Below are 27,957 nucleotides of genomic sequence, written 5' to 3'. Positions count from 1 at the left end.
ACAGCACATGAATTTAAAATGAAAAAAGACCTGTACAGATATAAATAGCAACGGCATACTTATTAGCATACCTGTAAACAGAATCTGCAACAGGTGTCCAAAGTTGCATTGAGGAAATGCAAAAAAAAACAGAGAAAGTTTCAAATGGTTTTAGCATCAGTGAGCCACATCTCCAGCCTGGGGTTCAGGATCAGATGATCATCTGATGATCCGTTGTTGCTGTTCAGATCCAGTGCGGTTTGGAAGGTTGCTTGGCGGCCTCAGAAGTCCTTATCCCAGCCAGACAGCTCGTCTGGCGGCTCCTCAACATCAGGAGGGAACATGTCAAAATGACTGTGGTCCATCGGCCCCTTCACCTGCAGAAATAATAATGACAAATCAAAATGCTGCTACTGCTACTACTGCTAGTACTACTACTACTATGACCGCTAACATAATAATATTAGTAAAAAAAAAAAAAATCGCTGCAACTATTACTAGAACTGTATTAATACTATGACAACTACTACTGCTTCTATTAATAGGCTACTCTTACCACTATGAACATGAGAAATTTGAAAATTTCATGCTATCAGATTTTCCATACTACATAGGCTGCCTTCTCCAGTGTTTACTTTGCTCAGCTCATACAGTACATGATGGTATTGTTAGTTGACTTCACCTCTCTCCTCAGCGGGGACAGGAGCTTCTGATGCCTCAGACCCTCCCAGTTGAAGCCCTGGAACCACCTACAAGAAATCACAAATTGCTGTCGTTTTTTACTATAACTCCCACAATTCTTCGATGGCATATTAAGGCTATTGTGGGGAGAAAAAAATCATGGAGCTCAGTGGGTAATATTCTGAGAAAAAAAAAAATTGAGATTAGACCCTAACCCTAACTAACAAATTTATGAGAAAAACTCAAAAATTCTGCGATTATAAAGTCACAAATTTATGAGAAAATTTTTTTTTTTTTTTTTTTTTTTTTTGTTAAGGAAGCACATGGCTTAACTTTGTGAGGCTGGATTGGCCACACAATGCAGATGCTGCTGCTGGCCGTGTCTCAGGCCTGCAGCTGATCACCTCATCAAATTCTGCTTTGACATGGGATTTAGTAATAAGGAAATCCTGCTGATTTCAGCCCAGAATCACAATCTTATCATCAGCATCTGGACAATTTTTTTTGTTTTGTTTTTCTCACAAATTTGTGACTTAATAATCTCAGAATTTTTGAGCTTTTTGTCATAAATGTGTGAGTTTATTCTTGTAAAATTACCCAGCGTCATTTATCTTTAGCTTGATCATCATGTAGTTGCGAGTCGACTCTGTTAAATGGGTTTTGAAAGGGTTTTATGAACCAAAAGAGCCAGAGAATTAGTTTCAATCTGCAGAGGAACCATGCAATCCTTCAACTGAAATAAAAAGATTAAAATCACCCAAATTGGTTCGACACTGAAAATGTTTATGCATATTAACTGAAGCTAAAACTGGTGATTGCCTGAGGAGAAAAATAAGAAATATAAGAAGAAATATAAGATGAAAGGTTAATTCTTGAATTTCAAGTAGGCATTAATGATATCATATGCAAAAAAAAAAAAAAAAAAAAATGAATACACACAAAAATGAAATGCGGAATATCTAATAAGTGATCGCTAATTAAAATACTAAGATATTTGCAACATTTGCATATGAGAACTAATGAGTAAGGTAATATGTAATAATATGAAGAAAACAAACGTGTTGATGAATGATACAGCCTCATCGCCAACATTTACAAACTAGCCCTACTTCAGCAGTTCAGCACTAAGCCAAAAGCAAAGTTACAAAGTTGCTGCCTGGCCTGCTCAAAGCCCCTCTCTCTCTCTTTCCAGCCTCTTGTGTCTCTCTCCGCTGAGGCACTTAGAAAGATGACAGCTCCTCATTTTGTAGAAGGTTAACTGTTCCTCTGTGGGAGCTGCTGCATATTAAGTGATGCAAGCTGAGCATAGTGGCTGCTCCTGCCCCCTGCCTGTTGTAATGTAATACTGCAGACAGGGGAGGGGAGAGGAGCAAGGAGCTGTTGTATCTGAATGATGTGCTGAACCTCTCAAAGTAGGTTTCTGCTGCAGAACTACCTTTTTCCCCAATCAGCAACTCTCTGTGTAAATCTGACATGACTTGAAGACAACAGTATGCATGAATAACTCCTAGCTTAGTGTTTGGAATTGACTGGGGATGTAATTAAATGAGGCATGCAGTTGAAGAGCTGAGGCAACTAAAGTAAGCATGTGGGTTTTAAAATGAATGTGAGAAGGGAAAATAGTCTAATCTCTTTGTGGCTGTTTTTTACATTTGAAAGTAAGCTAAAATGTGCAAAATGTTTGTTTTCATAAAAGGGAGAAAGATTTCATGCAGGTAATAAACATACTTGTGCTTCTTGATGTCAATGATGCCATTTTTCTTATTTCCAAGCCTCTCCACAGGGTTGAGCCTGAGGGGAAAGAGGGGTGTGCATGCTTTTTAAATGTTTGTTAGAACATCTACAGTGAAAAAACAAAACAAAACAAAACAAAACAAAAAAAAATACCAATGTTCCCCCAAGTCAGCTAATTCATAATGGTCTAAACTCCTGACTTTAAGTTTGAGTTTGTCAGTTTAGGGACATCAAAGTGTATACACCATGCAATGATAAAAGTTGTTCTGAAGGACATTGGTGATGATTTTTTTTTTTTTTTGCAAGGATGACAAAGTGATTTTTTTTTTTTTTTTTTTTTTTTTTTACATCTTGAATGATCATTTTGTCTTATTGGTAAAGGTTAGGGCTAGATTAAGGGCAGGGTTAAAATTGGGATTAGGCATAAACTGATTATGGCTAATATTTAAAAAAGGCTGTAGAGAATGAATTTAAGTCAATAAGGTCATGCCTTCGCCATCCTAGGAAAAATAAATTGCATAAGGGATTCACATCTCAAAGAAACAGCAATTTTATCACATTCAGCTTTGCGGCAGCCCTTGTCGTTGCCATGGTTAATGTAAACACCCACATCAAGCACAAGCTAATCGAGCCCAGAGGATCCTGTTTAAAATGCATGAATTAGATTTTACCTTTATCAGTTCCACAGTGTTGAGTAAGACAACAGTTGTCTTGCCTAGGCTTGTGTGGGCTGCAACGTTGTTGTTGTTGAACTCTTGCCCCTAACTTACATGATCTGTCATCACTATCCAAGTTATGAGGCTATGTAAAATCTGTGTGGCTATCTGTAATTGGCTGATAGTTTTACACTGATGGTGGTGAATTGATGTAATGCCGCTAGCATTTCAAGTTTTCCCATTGATAACTGTTCTAACCCTACCACCTACACCCTAAACCTAACCCTAACAGTAACTCTCAGCCCTAACGGAACATGGGGCTGATAATGGGCTGACCCATGGGCTCAAACACAGAGGTGGCTTATGAAAGTGGATATAATTCAGTCAGTCATTGAGGTCCTTGTGTCTGCTATAACATCACTGCAAGACAATCATCCAGTAATTATTTTGAATCATACTGCCTGGTTCTTTGCCATCAAACCAATTACAGAGGGATTCACTGCGTTGCTCTGATTAGCTCTGTTGAAATTTGCTGCCATTCAATCGAATAATCCTGGAGCCTGAGCAAGATTTATAATTCAACGTACTTGCAGAGTCTCCTGATAAGGTCGTCCGGACGCTTTCCTATTCTCTTTGGAAAATCCACCTTCTCAATGCCGTGCAGGACCATGGTGTAGATCTTTATAGGGTCTGAGCCAGCAAAGGGTGGGCTGGTGAGAGAACAGGTTATGATTTATCTGGCATATTCAAAAGGAAAAGCATTAAATCAAGGTAACACATAACACAAAAACACACACACAAAAAAGAAATGAAATGAAGGCAAAAGACTTTGAACAGCTACCGCTCATAGCCACAGGGAATAGTCAGCTGCAGAATTTCCGAGATGCTCTGGAATGCAAATCACACCACGAAAGCTTTCCACATTAAAAACCTACTTGCCAGTCAGTAGCTCAAAAATGAGGATGCCCAGGGACCAGCAATCAGCGCCAAAATCATGTCCTTTGTTCATAATGACTTCTGGGGCCACATACTCCGGAGTCCCGCAGAAGGTCCAGGTCTTCTTCCCTAGGCCAATCCTCTTAGCAAAGCCAAAATCTGCCTGAGGAAAGAGACACCACAACTCAAACGACATCACACACCACTAAATAGCACACTGTGACACCCAAACAATTCCCTTACCATTTTGACGTAACCTTTAGCATCCAATAAGAGGTTTTCAGGTTTTAGGTCTCTATAGACGATGCCCCTGGTGTGGAGGTAATCAAAGGCCTCTAAGACACAGCCAGTACAAAATCTGGCTGTGGGCTCATCAAAGAAACTCCTAGTAGGTAAGGAAAGATCCAGAGAATCAAGTATTAAATAAAGACAGAAGAATAAAGAATAAAGTATTCATTATAGCATCTTGAGTACTGGATCAATGTCAAGAAAGTGCCAAATCCCTTGGTTTGTCATGCTCAATATCAAGCATAAATTCACTTGACACATGGCCTTCCACCAATTAAAGCTGCACTAGGCAAGATTTTTATGTAGCATGCTGCATTTGTCTGAAAGTCTGAAATGTGAGAATTCCTGGTTCCTTGTCACATCAGCATGGCGGTGCACACAGTACTTCATAAAACTGCCTTCACTCTTGAACTGGGCATGTGTGACTATTGCACAGATATTATGTTTATTAAAAAGACAGTTGACCATTGCAATGTCACTGTAGAAACCTATGCTCCTGTTAATCCTTCTTTGCTCTATCTATCTATCGAGTGCATGTGCCGACCTGAGTGGCAGCAAGTCTGAGTAGTTCCAAGTAATATGCTTGTCAAATTGGAACAATTATCATGAAAACATTATTTTGTAGCAAGGATCCATGTTTTTCAACAAAAAAGCATGTGAATGCATTTAGGTCGGAGGTCAGGAATACTGATTCTGAACATTCTGACTTCCAGGCACAATCAAATGCAACAAAGGTCCAGCTGTCTTTTCAGTCTAAAGCACAGAATGGTGTCCCCAGATCCTTTCTCCCTTCCAATTTTATCAGGTGGTGGACAATCAAAACTTTTCTCCATAGGAAAGAGTTCTGTTCACAGATAGCTGGACCCCCACGACAATGCAGCACATTTAGTTTACTGGTGTCATCTTATAGGAAATTAGGTCTTTGACATTCAGGCAATTACCTCTTTCTGCCAGTGTGTGAAATTGCCTAATCACCATGCCAGTTTTCTAGATATTTGCAGTTCTTGTAATGGTGTTATCACAGAGCGAAAGGACCTACACTCACATGTCCCGTAGCACACTCCACAGCTCCCCACCGAGACACACTTCCAGCAGCATGTAGACAAACTTAGCATCCCGAAATGTTCTGAACAGCCTGCAGCAGAGACACAGACATCCAAGAGATTCTTCAGTAACATCTTAAGTGCACTGTGTTGCTTTCCAAACAAATTACAACCCCGTCAGCAACAATGAAATCATCAGTATAATCATCAAAGTAGATTAAGGTTAACATAGTGATTAACTACACCAAATCCCCTTGAGGATTCTACCATCTAAATGTTTGGGTATAATGTTCATCATGCTCTGCATATAATAATTATAATGCGCTAACAATGTGCTTATGATGCCCTATTGCCTTGTAAAGCATTATGAGCATCAGTTCAAGTAAATTCTTTGACTGCAGCCTGTCAGTAACAAAGATGATTACATATAGTAATTACACTTGGTAAAACCCTTGGTGAGGCCTTTTTAAACTCTACCTCTTGAACTGTGCTCTTACTTTCCAGGGAAAAATTGAGGCTAAGCTTGCTAAACATTATTGGAAGTGATGTAAGAAAAAGTCATAGAGGACAGATGGTAGTGAAAGCAAGGGGAGCATGAACATCACATTTTGGCTGAACTTCTCCCTGGATTGACAGTCAACAGCACTTCTCACTCAGGCTTTTGTCTTTGAAAGTCACAGGACAGACAAATCAAATACTTAGCAGCATTCTCTCAACAGGCTCCTTAGCAACTCCACTAGGAAAGCCAACACATAGACCAGGGCCCCACTTTTCTTTTCTCTCAACAGAATATACCAAGTTTACAGAGCTGCCACAGAGCAGGGAGGTCACACTTAAAGCATCAATGGAGGAAAGCAGTGAGCAAAGAAATACAGCAAAACTAAATGTTGATGCTTTTTCTTTATTGTAGATTGTCTGCATTCACCATCTGTTTGTGACCTCAGCCTCAGGATAGAGGCTGCTTCAATGGTTCAGCTCATCAACATGAGTTATAAAACACCGTCTGACACTGAGTTGAACCTTCTGCCTTTACTTTATTGTTTTAAGTGGCAATGTAAAAATCTGACAATGCTCAAATATGAACATGCTGTCAGCATTTGTGCACAGAGGGCAATGGGAAATTAGATACAGCAAAAAAATCACTGTGCAGCGCATGAATACATGGTTGCCTGCCAGGCATAGCTCCAAAGCTAAACTTTGCTAAATCAGTTGTATAAATTTATAGTAGAATCCACAAAAAATTTAATTTCTGCAACAGTGTCATCTTACTTTACATAATGTTTGTCACCTCCTATAACGTAATGTATGTGTTTGTTCACACAGTGAATACTAAAATGTTAGCATGGAGCCTTCTGTGAGTCAACATAGTGTATGCTAAAGGTCTAGCAGGGAGATTATCAGACAACATAGTGAAGCCAAAGAGTTCTCAAAGGCACTTGAATAAAGAACATTTTTTTATTTGTTTGTTTTTTGTTGGATTTTTGCCCCACCCACATGTCTGGCAAGAGTCAGCCATCTGTCCCAGGTTCTTACCCTGACCTTAACCGCACTAAACCTTGCCTAACCTTAACCACCGCCTACATCAGAACATACACATTTCTAGCCTAATGCTTAAACCATTTCTAACTGCATGCCCAATTCTGATTTGTCCAACTAGTTTGGTGGGCCACACTCCCACCAGGCTTATGGGTGGGAGAAACAATAATTCAAGCCCCACTGTCATTCAACATAGAGAATGTTCAAATGGGAGCACACAGCACCTGGAGCAAATGATTCATCAGACAGGGACACATTTTGATGGATGTGTTCTCATCATTTAATCCATAAGTTGATTCCCATCTCAGAAACTTACTGTATTTCTTTCTCTATTGTATGAACTTAAATTAAATGTTTTAGTTCAACTTTTTTTTAGGGTGACATGGTTACAAAAAAGGATGTGTTGATTTCCAGTGAACATTATGTATTTGCTATCACATTTAAAATATACAGTATTCATTTACACGGATATCAATTAAAATCTCTTTTCTGCATCTTCTATGTCTCATTGTCCCTGCTGTTCTTTTATCCTCTCCCTGGAAACAATGGGAGGACCCACTCTGCATACATTTGCAGATATGGCTCATATTGTGTCCTGTTGCATAATCCGGAATTCACAAATAAGACACAAACACTGCTGAATTAAATCTACAATGATTCCTCAGGAAATGATGTTGTTTTTCTTTTATGGTAATTGCATTATGTCGAGTCTAATCTACCATGTCCTTCCACAACATCACTGTCTAGATCACAAGGTCAAAGTCCCCCACCACTCAGAAATGTGTTTTTCTTATGTTTCTGTCCCCTAAAATGTCTGACCTTGACTACACTGACTTATATCTGTGCAACGTTTGTCTCTAGAGAGCTGTTTTCACACTCCTCTGCTGAAGGTGGAGGTGTGTGTGTTCACCGCTGCAATCTGAGATGGCTGGATTTGCTACGTCACAAATCCCACAGCACCGTCAGCTGACAGGGCGACGCCTGGCATGTAAATTAGCAGCAGCTCTGCCGTCAGTGTATTCACAGCTTTCTCACACCAGTGTTTTATTTTCCAAAAAAAAGAAGACCAACGTGAAAAGGCTGCTGCAATATTAACTAATAAAATGAAACAATATTTTTTTTCATGGCTAGATTTTCAAATATGGCATGATTTTTGTGATTTACGTTTTGTGAACACAGCTTTCGTACCAGAAGGCAGCGAGGTGGGCAGAGACTACTTGCATACTCATAGATCCGTGCATTTTGAAAGAGGGCAAGAATTAGTCATATTTCAGCCATTTTAAGGTAGTAAGGGATTTTTTAAAATATGTCGTATTGATTATTAGAGATAATTTTTCAGGGGATTAATAAATGGCTGAATGGGGACTTTAACTGGTGTCTCTTTCACATAGTGGACAATTTCATAAAGATACTTGAAGGAATTATCCACCCTTAGATCATCTCACTGTACAAGTATCTTTTTTCTTTTTCTTTTTTTTTTTTTTTTTGGTGTTCAGTTCTTCAAAGGAGTTTTTGATGAGTTTTTTGGTCTACCCACTGTGTCTACTTCCACTTCAGTTAGTGATTTCCCACTGCTGAATGCCTGTCTCTCCTTATTCAAAATGCAATATGGCTTCATTACATTCTCATCTATTGAGGTTACCGTCAGTGGAGTAAACTGGCACTCTGTCTCTTCCACAAGAGATTTCTCCCTGCATGACTGTGGAGCATTGGGGCAGATGGAGTTAACACCAACACCCAGCGTTTATCATTGTCAACGTGACTCGCACCTGACTATAAACTGTGAGTTGGTTTGCTGAAGGATGTTCTTCTCAGAGTAGATGTGTTCCTGTTGTCTGGTGTCCACAATGTGTTTCTTCTTGACGCACTTAAGAGCAAATGTGATGCTCTCATCCTTCAGCTTTACCTGAGACACAGGGAAGAGCTCAATGAGCAGAGCAAGGCACTAGTAAGCAGCGATAGGATTAGATTCCTTTTGGGCCACACATACTAGCAACGAACGCACTCATGGTGCCGTAAAGAATCCAAAACACTTAAATATTCCAAAAATCACTAGTAGGACTGTCTGAGCTACCCATGGAACTTTGAATTACCACGTTTCCTAGATTATCAAACTGTGAGCAGATCAAGTAAAAAATACTTAAAACCCAGGCACAATGCATATAAGATGCATGGAAGACCTAATCACCAAAACCAGATTCAGAAGTGGCCAGAGAGATGTGACTACTTTAAAGTACAGCTCTGCAACAATTTCATTAAAAAAAAAAAAATGCTGTATTGCTGTAGCTATGTTGTAGGTGTTGAATCCAACTACCTGCCAACAAAGCACTAATATGGCATATATATCCAAACTGACTTATTTGGAATTCCACCAGAGTTTTCACCAAGATATGTCCACTTGGTTTAAGTTAACGTTCCTGTTGGGTGAGGGTTCACGGGCAGGAAGCCCAGACACCACTGTAGCTACTAAGGCGCTGATGCAGAAGTATAAATAGGCCATCACAGAATTACAGATTTACAGATTTGGTATTCTTCTCACCAGCTCCACTCGTCCAAATCCTCCCATGCCCAGTGTGGCTACGACCTCAAGCTCCTGAAAAGGTTGGTGTGAAGGCAAAAGCGCTGTCCTTTCCCTCAGCTTCCTCAGCTCCTGGGCATCTGCAGAATCAATCTGTGGGGACTGCGGTCTGGGTGAGGAGAGACCACAATGTGAAGAGAATATTTATCGGCAGGGGCATCAGTCTACTAAATTCTGAGTCTGTGGTAATCAATCATGCGCCATCATGACCAGAGGTCTGCAAGATTTCATTCCAAACAAACACTACAGCAGGATTTTTAGTGGTTAGCACATACTCAGTCAGATTTCATTGATTTGTGATTTCTCTTTTGCACTGCAAATATGATTAGACAGAGCAATATGGTGGTGGGATACATAACCATCCAGTGCTCACTGGGGATAACATCATCACACATGGACGTGTTATGGATCTGTGAGTGGTGCCTATAAGTCCCTGCCGATGCCTTCCCTGGGAGCTTCGTTCCACAACAGCGTCTACCTGATGCCTGTGTACACGCCCACCTTCAGGCGCCTTGAATGCACAGAAAAATCTGTTAAGACCTGGAATGACAACGGCATCTCATCTCTGCAGGCTTGCTTTGAGTGTACCGACTGGCAGTGCTTTTTTGATGCCTGCCAGGAGATCGATGAATTATGTGACATTGTGTCCTCATATTTCTTTTTGCGTGGTGTTGGTTATACCAACTAAAAAGGTTGTTGTGTATCCAAACAATAAACCATGGATAACCAAAGAGCTTAAATCTGTCATCAACAAAAAGAAAAAAAAACCTTCTATACTGGAGATCTTTGTGAGTTGAAGGCTGTCAATAGAGAAGTCAAGAATGAAATAGTTACGCCAAAATGAATTACAAAAGGAAAATCAAAATACAGTACAGTGAAGGTGATCTTAGAGCAGCCTGGAGTGGAATTTAGTGTATGGCTTCTATCAACCAGCCTCCACATGAGTCCAGCAACCTTATTAAGGTCAAAGGAGTGGATGAGGCTGACTTACCAAATACTTCTAACTCATTTTTCTCTGGTTCTGTCCCACATGCTTCTCACTTGAAGAAATCCTTGGCACCCGAGAATGACATTACAATATCCAAAGAATATGTCACAGCTCTATTTAAGAAAACAAACATAAAGAAAGCTGCTGGCCCTGACAGGATCTGTGGGCGCAATCTCTGCTATTGCGCCAATCAGTTAGGTGGAGTATTTTCTGACCTCTTTCAGTTGTGCACCAACAGCTGTAGCTACCCACTGTCTGGAAAAAATCTACTTTAATTCCCACTCCAAAATCCAAAAATACGAAGGAATTAAATGACTTTAGGCCAGGGGTCTCAGACTCGCGGCCCGCGGGCCAACTGCGGCCCCCGGGACGATAATTTGCGGCCCCCGTCTTAATATGAAAGATTAATGTTAGTGCGGCCCGCAAGATTGATATGAATGACACTTGTTGTGTGCGGATCTGAACAAACCAATCACGGTGAGGTATATGGTTCTGGAAGGCGGGACATCGGCCGGGCTGTCCAGTGCCTCGCTCACTCATTCATTCATTCCTCTAGTCAGCTGGGCGGAGGAAAAGCCGTGAAGCCGCTGACTCCGCTCGGCGCCCACAGTCCTCCGCTGCTCTCAGCTCAGAAATAAAGGAGGCGCTGTGATCTGTGATGCCACTCCAAAAATCAGTGGACTTTGACCTGCAGGGTCTCAAAGGCCAAAATCCACCCTCTGTCCCCCCGCAGCACAATAGAGGCACAGTGGGGAGGGAGATTTGTGAGATTTAACGTGTTTGGATCACACCGTTAGTGTTCAGTGTTTACTGGTCAGTGCGCGTTTGTTTTGTGCGTCTTTCTGCGGTCCGTCTCTACGCCAACTTTCTGCCTAGCAACTACAATAGAATTTTGTGATTAGCTGACGTAGTGTGCTTTCGACCAAAAGGAAAGGAGCGTATTTCGGTTGTTTTCTTGTCAGAATCCATGTATTACCGAGTCCTGTACAACACACGCTCCATAAAAAAAGACGCACCAAACGTGCGATAAAGTACGGCGTTTATTATTTGTCGTAACTCTGGTTTTACTTGGCCGATCGACACAATTCAAAGACTGGTAGATAGTTTGAAGTCCGCAGATTCGACACAGATTGAGGGCGTTTTCACACCTGAAAGTCCGAACCAAGGTCCGAACCAAACTCCGTAATTCTATTACATTGTAACACATTTGGTCCGGTTGGTTTGGTTTCACACTGCAAATGGAGTAACGGACTTTACAAGACAAACATACAGGGGAAATTTATTCTTCTCATTAGAGGACGCATCAACTCCCCATGCACTTCCGCGGCTCATTTTGCTTTGGTTACGCTGAGTTGTTGGGCTGGCCGGCATCTGACATCAGTATTACTTCCTGTTTACAGAAAATGAATGGAGCAAGCCAGAGCCGGCTTTGGGCATAGGCGGTATAGGCAGGCCTAGGGCGCCATCTGTTGGAGGGGCGCCGCTAGCGGCCGGAGGGGCGCCGGCAGCGGTTGTTTACCGGAGGGATACCCGCAGGATTTTATCGGTGTCATAGGTAGAGTCGTCGGCGACATAGGTAAAGCCGGCATTGGAGCGAGCCATCTTTTTCCCGTTCTAATATTTTTGTTGGTATATTGCTACCAGCAGCATCAAGCAATACATCAGAGTAACTGCTATTCGCAAGATGAGCCTCCTCATCATGCGAAAACTTTATCGAGAGGAGGAGAAAACGGCATACAGTCCTGCGAGTTATGGCAATGTGTATTCCGGAGAGAAGGTGAGTGTGGGAATATTTTTTAAAGAGATGAGCTGTCAGTAGTGATGTACCGGTATTAACTTGTCTTTATAGTGCTATACATTTTACCGTGCGACACTTTTCATTCAGCATAATAACGGACACGAGTCGACTAACGTTGCGCCTTGCGTGTCACAGCAACGTTTAAGGTTAGCAGCTAAAGTTAGCATGCCGTCAGAGATGCATAACCATGGTAACTTTACTGATGAGCATCTTCAAGCCCTACTGAGGGTCTCCACTGCTTCCTCCCTCAAGCCAAATGTGGCTAGGCTATGTGAGAAGAAGCGCTGCCAGGTCTCTAGCAGCAAGAAGTAGGCAAGAGAAGCCATGTTCAGAACAGTTCGGGCTCTAGTTTCCCGGCGCAGCGCAGGGTGGCGCAGTGAGGCGAACCCCGCGCAGAGCTAGTTTCGACCGGCGAAGCGGCAGAGGCGGACAGTGTCCAAGTTTCGCAGGCGGAGGTTCGCCGAGATGGGAGTGGCGGCGCAGCGGGGGAGGTGCTGACAGATTCGGCTTGGCGCAGTGACAGTTTCGTGCCAAAAGGCTTCGCCGAGGTGCGCCAAAAGCTCGCTATCTGAAACCACGTCTACTTTCAGCAAGGCGGAGCGGGGCTGGCGCAGTGGAAGTTTGGCTGCCTGGCGCACATCACCAAAACCTCACGATCAGCATAAACGGTGCCAATCTTCTTTGATCTGACATCAGTTGTGACGGGACAGTTGATATGGAGATATATGTATGTGCTGATTGTGATCGTAGCATTGAATAGTGTTTTTTTTTTGGTATTTATTGCATTATTCATGTGTCTGACATTCCGGAAGCCTGCCTGTGAGGTTTTGGTGACGTGTCCGCACTGCTCGCCGGTCTCCGCTCCGCGCCTGTCTCCTGAGCTCCGCTCCGCCTGCGGCAGTAGACCTCCATGTCAGCTGTGTAAACTTTCATTACGCATTCACTCAGCGCATTTTAAAGGCAAGGACAGGGGCTCATTTGATTGGCTACATGTGAATCGGCTGTGTCAAACCCACTCCACGCCTTCTCTCCTCCCTTGCGCCGGTAGGAGGGACGGCGGAGTACTTGCGCCACTGAGACCGGCGTGCCAAACTTGGAAAATCCGCCTGGCCACACCCAGTTGGCGAAGCGCATCTGCGCTACGCCCCCGCCTCGCCAGGTCTGCGAAACTAGAGCCCTTCATGTTCAATGTTCCATTCATGTTCAGAAAGTTAAAGTTTAAAGAACTGTTAATACAGACATTTGAAACTGAATAAAAGTAATTAGTTTTCTCTAGTCAGCCAGTCAGTCAATATGTGGTTTCTTCAGTCATCTGTATCTGCTGTATGATCATTATTATTATTTCATTTATTTATTACTGATTGATTTTTTTTATTCATTTTTTAATTTATTTATTTAATTCATTATTTTGTGTTAAAAATAAAGATATTTGAGAACATTGGAATGTTTTATCAGCGCTTTTCTTGTGGAAATCCTGATGCGGCCCAGCCTCACCCAGACTCTGCCTCCAGTGGCCCCCAGGTAAATTGAGTTTGAGACCCCTGCTTTAGGCCTATTGCTCTTACATCACTAGTAATGAAGAACCTTGAAAAAATTTTAAAGGATGAAGTTGCCTCCCTGGTCGAAGATAAACTTGATCCTTTACAGTTTGCCTACCAAGCAGGCAAAGGAGTAGATGATGCTAAACTCTGTATTTTAGACAGTGTATACAAGCATCTCGAAAAACCCGAATCCTCTGCTAGAATCTTATTTGCTGACTTCTCTTCAGCATTTAATAAGATGCAACCCCACTTACTGGTCGAACGCCTTGCTTCTGATTTTAATCTACCTGACCAGCTCTTACCACTGATTTTAAACTTTTTATCTGACAGACCACAGCAGGTTTTAACAAACAGCGTGATGTCTGATATCCTGGTGTCTAACACAGGCTCACCTCAGGGTTGTGTCCTCTCCCCCCTTCTTTTTATTTTGTACACAGAGAGTTGCAGGTCCACAAAAGAGCGTAGCTATCTGGTGAAATTCTCTGATGATACAGCACTCTTAACGCTTCTCAGCTCTTGTTATATTCTTGTTTTACTCATGTGAGTGGCTGTATTCATGTCATGTGTTAATATGCATCAAGGATGCATTTTTGTTATGTTGTGACTGTGGCTGTGTCCGGCACTTTTTCCTGCCCAAACTAAATTTCCCTTGAGGGACAATAAAGTTCATCTGATCTGATCTGATTCAGAGCCTGATCACTGTTGTGCCCTCACAGACTTTGTAAAATGGTGTGATGACAACTTCTTGGATCTGAATGTGTCAAAAACTAAGGAAATCATTATTGATTTTAGGAAGAGTACTGCCGAACCTGAAGCCAGTATGATCCACAACAAAGAGGTGGAGATTGTGGACAATTACAAATATCTTGGCACAGTGTTTGACTCACACTTGAAGTTTGACTCAAACACAGAGACAATTGTCACACGTGCTCAACAGAGGATCCACTTACTGCGCAAACTGAACTCTTTTAATGTCTGTAACACCAAGCTGTGTGTCTTCTACTGCTCTTTTAACCTTTTCTTTTATATGCTGGTACAATGGGCTAACAGTGAAGGACAGGAACAGCTTAAATAATATCGTCAAAGTCTGCTCCAAAATTATTGGAGTCCAGCAGAGAGACCTGCGGTCAATCCGGGAGGAACGGGTGGCAAAGAAAAGAAAAGACATAATCTGCCAACCCAACCATGTCCTGTCCAGTGAATTCACTATATTGTCCTCAGGCCACCGCTTTAAAGCTCCCCTGACAAAAACAAACTGCTACTCCATGTCCTTCAGCCCCTCTGCCATTAGGCTGCTAAACGCCAACTTTTTTCTTCAGTGGCGGTTCTGCCTATGTTGCCGCCCTCGGCGAAATTACTGGCTTGCGCCCTTCCATGTTAGTACTCCTACCGGCCGCGGCACCAGGTGGGCTGGCCACTCACCTTTCAGATCCGGCTGGGTGGGCACGGTAGGCCTACCGGCCAGTGCCACAGCCAGCCCGCCTGATGCAGGCCAGTGGCTTTTTTATTCAAACAAGATTTTGTCCATATAAAAAGTAATATAACATAACCGCAATACTTGAATGAATTGATTTTGTCCCCACGCCTGTTGAATGTATTTGTTAATTTTAACTGATGCTAACTGAAAAGGCTGAGGTGGTGTTTTAGCTGTATGTGTGTATGAATTGCAGTCTGTATGGTATTCACTCACAGAGCATGTCTCCTCTCATCACTGCGGGAAAGCTCCTCCACATATTGTTTAAGGTACGCCTGGAGCTCCTCATAGGTTCCCACCATCTGGTTGAAGTTGCTGGAGAGAGGGAGCAATATGAAAGACAAGGGACAATCTCACTTCACTGTGTACATGCTGTGGTTTGCCACGTACAGTAGTAGGAAAGGTAGCTGGCAGAAATACAAAAGGATTTAAAGGTTCCAGATGTTGTCAGTTTGGTCACTGTATTGCACCCTCTGGTGGCAACAGCTGTTTGGGTTTCTAAGGATATGACTTGACTGTCATAACAGAACTGAGGATAAGTGGTTAAACTATGTGTTGTTTTTGACTGACTGGGAACTTCAGATTTCCTCACTGATACATGTGATCGATTTTGCGTTTAGAAAGTGTCAGCTTCTTTGCTAGCTAACTGCACTTGGCAATCTGGGACTCATTTTGAGACATGCTTGTGATGAGGGGTTATACAAATAAAACTGATTTGCACGCTAACTAATATATCTACTAAAAACTAATGCTAGTTGAGGCTAACAGTTGTATGTTAAAAGTGTCCAGTGCAGTTTAGTGACCTCTAGTGGTGGTATAGTGCACACCTGGAAAAATGAGTCCTTGTTTTCTTTACCTCCAGCATACCATGAGCATGACAGTGACATATTACACATGCAAATGGAAACACTGCAACTTTCAAAATATTTCAAAATAAGGTTTTGCAAATGTCCTTTGGGATAGGAATTCAACCTTAGACGTCGGAACTAGGGATGTGGGGGGTGCGGCCAGACCCCCTCCCATCCGCCCCCTATCCCGCTCTCCCCCCACACCCTATCAGCCTCCCTACCCACCATAGGCGCGGGAAGTGTTTTTCTGCAACGGCAAGCTGGCAGCTTGGCAGCTTGTGTCATTTGCTTTCTTTCGGTCCACGAGACATTCCAGACCGCGCACGAATGGCAGCGGAATGATATCGCATAGTGCCCGCACCCGCTGGCAAAAATTAGTTCCCGCATCCATGCATTCAACATGTTTATTAGGCCTCAAGGATACAAACAATGTGTTTGGGTGAGAAATTTTGGATGCGAACCAAGCGTTTACAAGTGTTTACAAGCACAACAACATTGGGTACCCTTTACCTTAATTAACAGCTTTGCTAAATTAGCCTGCTGGGTAAAAGCTTGCTGGCTTAAAAAGCTAAAAATGAATGAATAAATAAATAAAAAGATGTTTACGTTAACTGAGATAACTGTATAGCTTTTTCATAGCAGCCATTTTGACATGAAATAGCAGGGTAAAGCCAGGTGCTACTGCTGCCATTACTGATGGCCCTGTTCCCCTAGCAGAGACTTCCCACTGAGCCAACATGAACAGCACCAGGATCCTGGCTCTGTTACACCTAAATGGAATGGAACCGTAATTAACATTATTAGTGACACCTGTGTTTACCCTGCTGTTTCATGTCAAAATTATTGTTATAATTTCATTATTCTTATTTATTAGCAGGAATCAACAGTTGGTTGAACTTGAAAGTGCATTACCTTCAATAATAATTTTATTATTTTCATCTCACTTTCGAGGATTTTTTAAATTCCAAGGTAATGCACTCTATAGTTGCTATATCTGTGTTATTCTCATTTCCAGCCCTTGAGGAATGTTTTGTTGACTCATTATCATACTACTATCATTAGAATAATTTCTTTATTCTTGTTTCATTTTGGAGGAATTTTTAAATTCCAATGGTTAGCCTAGAGTGTTTATCAGGTTTATTGTCAGCTGTGCGGCTCTATTGAGTTTCAGCTGGCTCTTATTTTGGAACACGGAATTCCACAGTTGGTTGAATGTTTGTTTTTTTGCCACACTTCTGTTCATTTCTCAGCTGAATAGTTTGAGAAGCTTGTTTGACGATGTTGTGGGAGCAGTTCCAAAAATGAATCAGCTGTGTTAGCTGATGCACTGTCTGAGGTGCCTGTGTCCATATTTCCATTCGGAACATGGTGAATACTGGTCCAGCCCTAGAACAGCCATGTGGGCATGCACAGCTACTCACTCTCTGTCCACCACCAAGCACTGTGTGTCGTTCTCATTGCAGATGATGTTGGCTGAGCGTACGTCCTCACTGTAGAGACACATGTAGGTTACATTCAAACAAATGCAGCGAAACCAACATAGACCCATACACCCTCTATAGCTACATGATAAGACCATTGTTCCACTGCGTGATAAAGCTGGTCTTTGTCACAAACTGGGTGGGAAACTTTTCCACCCAGTTTGTTAGCATACTTTTCCCTGGGGAAGTATGCTAATCTCTCAGCTAGAGGCCTGTAAAATGAATGGTCATTTGTGTTCATTGCTGAGGGAAGATCAGTTCAGTTGGGCTGAATCTGGAAGCTAAAAACTTGATGTCTCCTTGTCCATTCAGTGAATCACAGCCTGTTAATGATGTCTTGCTTGAGGGATTTGCTGTGAAGGGCTCCTTTATTTATTATTTCTTTATGTGACCCATGACATTGTAGTCAAAAATAACTCAGAAAATAAGATATAAATAAAAAAATATTGACAAATAGAGCAGTGAAGATAATAATCAAGCCTAGAGCTTATTTATTTGATTCTCCTTTGTTGTTGTGATGCAAAATAATCTGGTAAATCAGCTGTTTTTGAACGGTCCTACTCTCCAACATCTTGCCTTATACTGGGATTATTCTATGTCTTGTCTATATTTTGTCAGTTTGTACCTGATGAGGGCTTTCTCTCCAAAGTAGTCTCCGACCCCAAGGATTTTGATTTCCTGTGGTTCAGTAAAGCCCTCTGTGGTCTGAGTGACTGATACCTGCAGCCAGACAGCATCACAATCAGCACAGCAAGAACTCCTTCCTTTGTTGAGAAAAATCCATGAACCAATTGTCAAGACAGTCTTACCTCTCCTTTTGCGATAATGAAAAAAGTGTTCCCCTCTTCACCCTCTCGAATGATATATTCCCCTTTATCAAAGTAGTCCTACAAAAGACAGGGTTATTCTTTCTCTTGCAAACCCAAAAGCAATTTGAAAGTATTTAATTGTAAAATAGGTACTGTATAGATTTGTATTCGTAAAAGAAATGCGCAGAAAAAAAAGTGATTTGCGCAGACTTACAACTTCAAGACAGTCAACAATCTTGGCCAGTTTCTCCTCAGGTAGTTCTCTGAGTAAAGACACACTATCAGAGAAATAAATGCATTAAATACATATTCATTAGGGCTGCAACAACTCATAATGTAATAGCTGACAGATATTATGAAAAAAAGGTTAAAATGTAATAATAAATGAAAATAATAAAACCAAATTATTACATGACTTGGTGTGTATTTCTTAAAGAAACACTCCAACATTTTGGGCAAAATAGCTTTTTTTCCAACTTCCCCAGAATGAGAGAAGATGTTGGATACCATTTTCACCTCTGCACCGGTTCAGTTCCTATGGGTAGTATTTCATGTTAGCTTAGCATAAAGACTTGAAGTCTATGGGAGTCATTAGCCTAGCTTGGTTTTTTTTACAAATACACAGCACATTGTGTAACTAAGACAGCTTCAGTTTTCCTGTAAGGTTTTTTTCATGCAGCCATGCTAATGACTCCCACAGACTTCAAGTCTTTATGCTAAGCTAAAAGGAAATGCTAACCAAAAGACCTGAACCACTGGACATACAGAGGTATTAAAACCTTTAAAGATGTGTAGCATGTAACTGATATGCTGACACTGACTTACAATAACTAATAATGAATGTGTCAATATAATGGGTGAACTGTCATTTTAGGCTATACTTCAAAATTCACTTTCTTTTTTTTTTTAATTTTTTGAGGGTTTTTTGTAGATTTTTTGGAATTTTTCTTATTTTGTTTTGGTAATTTTTTATGCCATTTTTTTGGTAATTTTCTTATAATTTTATTTAAAATATTGTTGTTGTTTCTTCATTTTCTGCCCTTTTTTCTATTTATTTAATTTAGGATACTTTTGTCTTGTGGTTTAATTTTAAGGTATAATGTATCTGAAAGAAATCATGTGAATTTTCTCTACAGGTTAAATTAGGTAAAACTGTTTGTTACATCCCATAGGTTTGTATGGAAAGCGGGTCAAGGAAAAGATATGGAAGCAGAAAGCTAAGATCTCTTACAGCCAACAACTGACTGCAGGTTGGACTTTGTGTTCAAGTGAAGAAACTCTGGTCTCTGTACAGTTGAGACTGTCAGATCATATTGGTATAGGCTTTGTACCTGCGTAGGAAGCTGAAGTACTCTTCATGTCTGGCCTGGGTGGTCCGCATCATGATAGTCTGGAAGGTCTGACGGTCCAGTGCCCAGATGTGAGCCTGGGACACAGCTGGATGAGAGCAGAACCATTAACACCCCATTATGGCTGTGTGCCACATTACATTATCATGTTGATAGAGAATGGTGAAAGATCCTTATGAATAAGCTTGCTCATGTCATAGGTCATATCAGTGTATTTGGAGCTGATATTGGCCCATTATTGAAAATTAAATTTCTACTACCAATATGAAAGATATCATGCTGCTTGAAATATTAATATAACTGACCAATATACTGTATACTGGCTGTCTATGAGAAAACATAAACCTGAACTGATTCTAATGAGACATTTTGATCAAATTCCACTCATCTATGCATGATTAGTATTGTTAGTACTACTAATAGTAGTTGTAATAGTATCTTAGTAATCATGACATTGTTCTGGGTGTCAGAGGAGGCCTTTAGTGTCTCATGGTCTAAATGCTACTGCTGAGGATTTTCCATCCTGGCAAGACTTTCAAACAAACAACTGTTTTTGGGGAAATACTCAACCAGCAGGTAGCCTGGGATCTCCCAGCACTTTGTGACTTTGAGAGCTAAAGACGCCATGAGCAGGAGAAAAAATTGATAACGAAAACCACGTTTCAACACAAATGGGACACTTCTTATCTGTTTGCATAGTTCAAAGGTAGATTACAGTGTATGGTGTTCTTGCAGACTATCAGTGATGAAAGAATATTATTTTAACCTTATTATAATCTTAATCAGGTAAGGTAATCAGCCTTGCAGTATAAAATAATGTCGTCTGCATAAAGGTGGACCTTGCAGGTTTGCAAAAACAAGACTGTAGCATTTATATAAATAGTTAAAAGAACTGGTCCTACAACTGAACCTTGTGGGACACCTTTTGTTATTGGTGGAAACTCTGATTTAACATTGACCACTTTGTATTAACATTACCCACTTTAATAACATAAAAATAAAAAGCTGTTGTCTAATGGAGAGACAGTGAAAGTAAATGTGTGGCTGTGGGTAAGCTGCCTTGCCAGTCATTGGGCTAGTCTATAAATGCAAAGATAACCATTTACAGTATATATGGAATTTGCCAGAGTAGCATTTAAGATGAGCTATGACTGATGAGTAGATTTAATAGCCTCCTTTGTGGATTCTCATCTGCTTATGTACGATACAGCAGCTGATCTCTCCCACACACTGCTATGGTTGTCAAACACACTGCATGATGTGTTCTTGGGAGCTAATGTATGTGTACAGGGGCGTTGCTAGGCCCGAAAGACATTAGGGGCTTAGCCCAGTGAATCACTGGGTGTTTCCGACAACCTTATTGCGATATGTACTATAATACAGAAGCTATCATATGATCCAAAACTGAGAGACAGAGCTCAGTGCTCTGAGGAAGACACAGCATTTGCCACAACATCAGCCTCTTCAGCAAAGAATTAACTTTATGCTCCTCTTTAATATCATGAGCACTTCTAATTAAGATCACTCCTATAGCTCAGTGTGTTTCCTAGTCCAGTACAGTCATTTCAGTACTTACTGCCCACATTTCTGCACACAAAAATTTCTACCCACAATTCATTTTGAGGTGGATTAGGCTAAAAAAAAAAGAATTGTCCCTATACTTTTGAGCAGACTGGCTCAATACAGTCAGTAGGACATTGCCTTATTATGTACATGAAACACAGAATGTTAGTACATACATCATATATTGCTCATTCTTCTAAAAAAACAAGTACAAGGCCTAAATATGTAATTCCCTCTTTAGAGTTAAATCATTCCTCAATATCATCATCTTCATCTTGCTATTTAAATAAAAGGTTTTAGGTGGATGCACACACACACACGCACACACACACACACACACACACACACACACCCTCTCCCATGCAACCCCCACGGGTCCCTGATCTGCCGGCTCAGTGGACTCTACCTCTGTGGGTGGAATAGATTTTTTAAAACAAATAGGGTGCTATCATTTTTATAAATATGAAAAGAACATACATCCCTCCTTTTTGTGCCTCCAACAAGACGCAAAATAGAGACATGAGAAGACTGTGCCAGTGGGACTGCTTGTATTGTTCTTTTGTGCACCATTTTACACCCCCCTCTCACAGAAGCACCACTCTGTTACACTAAAATACCAACTTTTTCCAAACAAAAGAAACAATCAGGGCTGGTATTAAAACATCCAGAGCTGGAGCCCCGGATGCCCAGGCCTAACTATGCCACTGTAATGTCTACAATCTTAGTCGTGTGAGACAGTAGGAAGCCAGACATCTATGATAGTAGATGGGGCCACTGGAACTCACCTTTCACAGTAGCTGTGCGTTTACAGTTGTACAGTATGGCCAGTTCTCCAAACGCCGTCCCAGGACGCATCTCCCCCAGCAGCTTCCCATTCTGACTGACCTCCAGCAAACCCTCTGCCAAATGGGGAAACAGAAGTTACACACGCAAAACAAATATTTCCTTATGTTTTAAAAGACTATGATGGCATTATGAAGGCAAAGCGATCACGTTGTATTCTCAGTGTTAAAGTGTCAGGACGAGACAAGCAGATAGTGGCTGGGTTGCACCAACAAGGATTAACTGAATCTAAAATTAGTTCTAGTCATAGTAAAATCAGCAAAATCAGGTCTACAAGTCAATCCAGCATCACCAATCTGACCTTTAAATATTTCATAGTAATTTTTTGCCAGCTTTCCGGGAGAGTTCAGTACTAACATTTATTAATTTTCTGGTACTTTTATTACAAATTTTCTGGTAGTTTTTTTTTTTAGTAATTATGTATTTATTTGCTAATCATCATTTCTTGTAATTTTTTTTTTACCAATTTCCTGCTTATTGTTGGGTAATTTCTTTCTTTTTTTGTGCTAATTTTCTAGTAATGTTTAGTGATAACATTTACAAATTTTCTAGAACGTGTATTACAAATTTTCTGGTAGTTTTTTTTTTTTTTTTTTTTTTTTTTTTTTTTGAACATTTTTAGTCATTTAATTGCCAGTTACTGTTTTCTGTCCATTTTCTCATGACTACCAATTCCCTGCAATTTTTTGGGTTGTTTCATGTTAATTTGCAGATTTTTTTTCAAAGAAATCAAGTGAATTTGTTCAGGTTTCCAAGGGCTGAAAGTCACACCCTTAAACCTCAAGTTTATGTTAATAGTTAGTGCTATATCATAGTGTAAAGTGGAGTATGCAGTTTTGGTGCAGCAGGATGAAAGTTAATCTTGTTTAATCTAAGTTTGGAGTAAAATTTAATCTGAGGTTGAAAGAGAGGTTTAAAGAGAATCCCTCTTCATGTTAAAGTTTGGTGCAGCAGAACTGACTGGTTAGCTGTGATCTGACTTGGTTTAAAAATGAATCCTTATTGGTGCTACCCAGCAGGTGTGGAGATCCAACCTGCAAGAACGTAGAGATAGTTTCCCGGTTCACCCTCCTGGATGACGAGCTGGCCCTCGGTGTAAACCCTCTCGTACATGCAGTCCACCATCTCCCTCATGTGCTGCGGCTCCAGCTTCTTCAGAAAGTCATTGTTCATGATGGCATCGTTGATGAGCTTCTTGGTACTGCGGGGGGGAGTGAAGACAAACAGTGCCAAAAAGTCACTTCAACTCTGACGGTCAAAGGTCTGTTGCGCTAAGAAATCAATGTTCCCTCAGTGCTTAGAATCAGAGCTGGAGAGCAAGCTAGGGCATTGTTTTGGCTGTTTATTTGTGTTATGAGGTGCTTCATTGCATATGAATGCTTCATAACACTACTTATGAGGTAATGGGAGGAGGTATCCATATGCTCTGAGGTTTCCTATTAAAGAAATCAGCCATTACACTGTTATCACACACAGTAGATGTAATGCCCATACTTAGGGTTGAAACCTCATTATTTCTTTTTCTTCTTCCTCTTCTTCTTCTTCTTGTTAGGGGCTGGTCAGCTCTTTTGCCAGTCTCTCTTAAGATTAAGTACACTTTATTAATCCCACTAAGGGGAAATTCCAATTTGAGTTACATCCCGTCCAAGAGACACCAAAAGACATGACAATACAGGGTTACAGGATCAGGAGAACTTCGGGTCAGCCACCTTGCGTGGCGCCCCTTACATTAGATGAGAAAGGAGGACATTAGGGAAGGAGAGGGGGGAACAAATTTTTCTTGTATTTGAATGTGATTTTTCTGCCTTTCTTTCTTTCCAGACAGACAGACAGACACACACACACACACACACACACACACACGCATATATACAAACACACACACACATATACAATATACACACACACATGTATACACACACATACACACACATAATGATGTGTGTATGTGTGTGTGTGTCTAATGAAATATGTTGCTTGTCACATAATAAAATATGTTGCTTCTACCCTTCCAAGTCTTGTTTGTATAAAGAAATTTCAGACTGCAAAAGAAATAATAAGGCTAAGCTTACAGAATTATGAAGCTTCATAGATTGCCTCCTTAGTACTGACATTTATTTTCAATAGTGGATGTGATAACAACCCTCTAGAACACTGTGAGTGCCAGATGGCTCACAGTGCTGAACACCGATATGTTTTTCACCAGATCTGCTTGCTGAACCAACAAAATCTTGCAAATGTGTTCTTGGGTCCAATCCACAGAATTAATCTCCACAGTTACTCTCAATTCAGCTTGCAGATTTCCCTGTGTGTGTCCCTGATTACCACATCACACAGATGATGTGCCAGTCCATTAACCAAAAAAGGAGCCTGCTGAATGGGCCTGAGAGTAGTGGACAGGGGAGGCAGCATGGGCTGTGTAATTGAATCCTGTAATGGTCCAGCCCAAGCGTCTCAATCCTCCATGGCCTTTTGTTTCCTCTCACATGCCCTCCTATTATCTTGCAATGCTAATACAAGCTCTCAGATCTGCAAACACTGGTCTTGGAGGTGGTGTGGGAGTGGTATGGAGTGTGTGTGTGTGTGTGTGTGTGTGTGTGTGTGTGTGGTTGGGGGGTGGGCGGTATAAATGCTTTGCCAGAATTGCTTTTTCATCCTCTTGCCAGAGCTGTTTCCTCCAAGAAAATAGCTTTGGCAAGCTGATAGAAAAGGCACTTCTGTTTCCTTTGGAGGACTACCCTCAATAGGACGCACGAGACAAACCCTTTAATCAGAATATTTAGAAAAGGAAAGAGGTTTTCACATTTCTATAGCTTCACGATTACCATTAACCTGTGTGGAGTGTAACCTGTGGTGCAAAACCGACACAAAACAGAAATTCTGACAAGTGAATTTGGCTGATGTCCACACACACTGTAATGCCATAATAATATTATTACAGTGGCAATGAAATGAATCTGTTTATTTCCATTAACCATTTTTTTTGTAAATAAAATGTCTTTTCTTGATGTTTTCCTGTTTGAATTGGAAAGTAGATCCGGCAGTTAGCGCCTGCTGAACGTAACCTTGTGCCAGGAAGAGACCTGATATTTCCACAAATTATTGTAATTACACAAAAAAATTGGTACCAGGACTTGTTTTTCATATTGCTTGTTTATGTGCTACACGATTACTTTGAGAGCTGTTTCGCCAAACTGTGGAAGTGAATGGAGAGATAGAAATCCAGTGCCCAGGGGAGCTAATGAGGAGATTTCTCCACCATAACCCTTACAGTCAACTTTGCATTAACTGTTGTGAAAAGGCCTCATCTGAACGTAACCCATAAGCCATTTAATTTGAGCAAAATTACTTTCACTTGTTAAACATCATAAACATTATTCATAATTGTTATTCTTATCATAGCCATATATCAGAAAGCAAAATCATGAAATTTGAATGATATAGTGCCTTTGACACATTTCTTGAGTAACTTACTGGGAGTCTTTGCGAACAGAGGCCCTCTCCGTGGACATGTGTGGGGATCTAAATGCTCCACAGAAGTTGTCGGAGGTGGGCTCGGCAGAGACGCCCTCCTTGGCTTTGAGCCTGCGGTGCACCTCCACAGCCACCCTGTGAAAGCGGCTCGGACCCTGGTTGATGACGCTGAGCAGGCGGTGGCTGTGGTGGCCTGGCGCAGGCGGCGAGCGGCCCAGGTTGTTGTTGTAGCCGATGGCATCTTGGAGCTTGTCGATCTGAGAGATCTTGACCTCCAGCTCCCTCTGGAGATGCTGCAGCTGAAGCTCTTGGGCACGAAACTCTTGGTTCCGGCGTGCCAACTCCTCCTCGAGATGGGCGATCCGTAACCTGAGAATCCCAATCAGCTAAATCAGTGGCCACATTTAACCCTCCTTCAGTTATTCATTCATTTTCAAAACCACTTATCTGTAAGGGTTGTGGGGGGTGCTGGAGCCTATCCCAGCCTATCCCAGCCCACCTTCACCCTCCTGTTACCTTCAAATTTACTATCTTTTTTTTTTTTTTTTTTCATTTGGGGTCAATTTGTAATGGAAATGGAGATTCTAATAATTGTTAGCCAAGTTTATGTGTCAGGTACTTTATGTGTCTTGCTGACTCTTGTTGACTTGTTGTGGTTGTGTTAGGTGAGGGCCCTAAAGCAGACAAGATTTTTTTTTTTTTTTTTTAACATTATAAATGTTATAATCATGCACACAGATGATTGATGTTGATGTTGCTGCAATGCCAACTGTTTATCGATACGATACATAAAGTACACACATTGCAAAAAATCCCTACATTAACAAGTCATGTAATCTCATATTCAGAGTTGAAATCTTGTTTTTCTTCAAAGAAGGTAAAAAATCTGCCACTGGGATGAGATAATCCCACTTTTTTCCATTGCTGCTCAACTGCTTTCCAGAATTTTCTTGAACCAAATGTCATTTTCTTGATCTGTGTGATGAACTGCCTTATTTTGCCATGTTTCAGCATATTTATACTTGTTCCCAGAAAAAAAATCCTGGAACCAGTGAAACTGTGTTGGAAACAAGTGGGATTGTCTCTGGTTTGAAGAAAAACACTGTTTGAACATTTAATTTGAGACTAAATGATTTTTTTGCTGACTAAAACAAAGCAAAGCCTCTCGCAGAGGCAAGTTCTTGGCATTGTAAAAATGTTGGAGGCACTCTGATGTTGGTGAAAAGCAGTTGAGCAGTTGATGTTACTGCCCTGTTGTATGTTTACCCTGCCACTGTTTAGACCCAGAGCAGCACTCTCCTGTCTTATTCTGTGTACCCATCCAGCAGGTTAATGTCGGACCTCAGGGGCTCGGTGCCCCAGTTGGGGGGTTCTCCATGGGTGGAGGCCAGGCAGCTGTTCTCCTCAGCCCGTGGGGCTTTTATCGAACCGTTGCCCATGGCCAGGCGTTGGCTGGCCACCATAGGAACGGTCCTTAGGTCAAACTCAGCCCAGGTACTGTCTGAGAGGTTGCTGTGCCGCTGGGCAAGGTGCCCTGTCTTCCTCGACGCCCCCGTTGATGTCTTGAATGCTACAAATGTTCAAAAAGGAATCATCTAATTGTATGACTGCTGAACTGCCTGAGGCTGTGCAAGCAAATCAAAATTTGATCACAGTCAGCTCAGTGCATATGGCTAAATAAATATTACATATTATAACTGATATTTATGCAAATGCAGTTACTTCTGTCATCGCCTGCTCTTGTCGCTGTGGCGGTAGCTCATTAGGAATTACCATGAACAAATTATAGTCTCAAAACATTAAGCACTTTCTGGAACATATAGCTCTCCCTTCTCACACACCACACAAGTCCATACATCAAGAAAAACAATCTGTTTTTTTTTTTTGTTTGTTTTTTTACTTACAGTGTGATTGAAGAGACCGTTCAGATCAGCAGTCCTGATGCTGTGAAACACTGATATTATATGCACAGCTGCTCCGTTTAGATCCTCCTTGTCCTCAGACACAGTGCCAGTCGTCTGTGCTGAGAGGGGCTGTTGAATCATTTGAGTCACCAAGAGGAGGGTCTGCTGACAGTGTGACAGGATCTGGCAACCCCTGGTGGCCTCAAGCTGTCTGACAAATACAGTTTCCCCTGCAAGGAGATGTATATGCACATGTATATGTGTGTGTGTTCGTAAGTATATGTTTGTGTATACATGTTGACGTGTGTGTGTGTGTGTGTGTGTGTGTGTGTGTGTGTGTGTGTATATATTTAGATAGATACATACATACATACATACATACATACATATATATGTATACATATAGGGTTAAAAGATGCATAGTACTTATATTACTGGTTTTCATATAAGTCAA

The 27,957-nt window shown here is 41.3% G+C and overlaps 1 protein-coding gene across 2 annotated transcripts; it reads right to left on the bottom strand.

The window, feature by feature from the left end:
* Positions 1-260: 260 nt before the first annotated feature.
* prkg2l (protein kinase cGMP-dependent 2, like) lies at positions 261-27,062 on the bottom strand. Of its 2 annotated transcripts, XM_030070622.1 has the most exons (20): positions 26,957-27,038; positions 26,219-26,237; positions 25,600-25,968; positions 23,160-23,326; positions 22,068-22,181; positions 19,702-19,807; positions 18,585-18,648; positions 18,371-18,448; positions 18,187-18,281; positions 17,502-17,570; positions 15,449-15,547; positions 9,393-9,540; positions 8,623-8,759; positions 5,320-5,409; positions 4,230-4,371; positions 3,986-4,149; positions 3,638-3,760; positions 2,389-2,451; positions 662-728; positions 261-356 (listed from the first exon to the last, which is right to left on the bottom strand). In XM_030070622.1, exons 1-20 carry the CDS (start codon positions 27,036-27,038, stop codon positions 261-263), a joined length of 2,292 nt encoding a protein of 763 aa, XP_029926482.1. The 2 variants fall into 2 exon arrangements, with proteins under 2 accessions (XP_029926482.1, XP_029926481.1); XM_030070621.1 differs by lacking the exon at positions 26,219-26,237 and having other exon boundaries at positions 26,941-27,062.
* Between the last annotated feature and the right edge of the window lie 895 nt (positions 27,063-27,957).

The sequence above is a fragment of the Myripristis murdjan genome, chromosome 15 (assembly GCF_902150065.1).
Source record: "Myripristis murdjan chromosome 15, fMyrMur1.1, whole genome shotgun sequence".
Classification (NCBI taxonomy): Eukaryota; Metazoa; Chordata; class Actinopteri; order Holocentriformes; family Holocentridae; genus Myripristis; species Myripristis murdjan.
Note: the sequence above shows the minus strand (reverse complement) of the source record. Positions and strands in the feature narration are given on the sequence as shown.

Coding starts and splice junctions, on each gene's coding strand:
- prkg2l (XM_030070621.1), bottom strand. CDS start 27,062: ATGGTGGCCAGCCAACGCCTGGCCATGGGCAACGGTTCGATAAAAGCC. Junction 22,182..23,159: donor CTATCTCTACGTTCTTGCAG/GTTGGATCTCCA, acceptor CCCATTTGGCAG/AGGGTTTGCTGGAGGTCAGT. Junction 729..2,388: donor ATTGACATCAAGAAGCACAA/GTATGTTTATTA, acceptor GATTTCTTGTAG/GTGGTTCCAGGGCTTCAACT.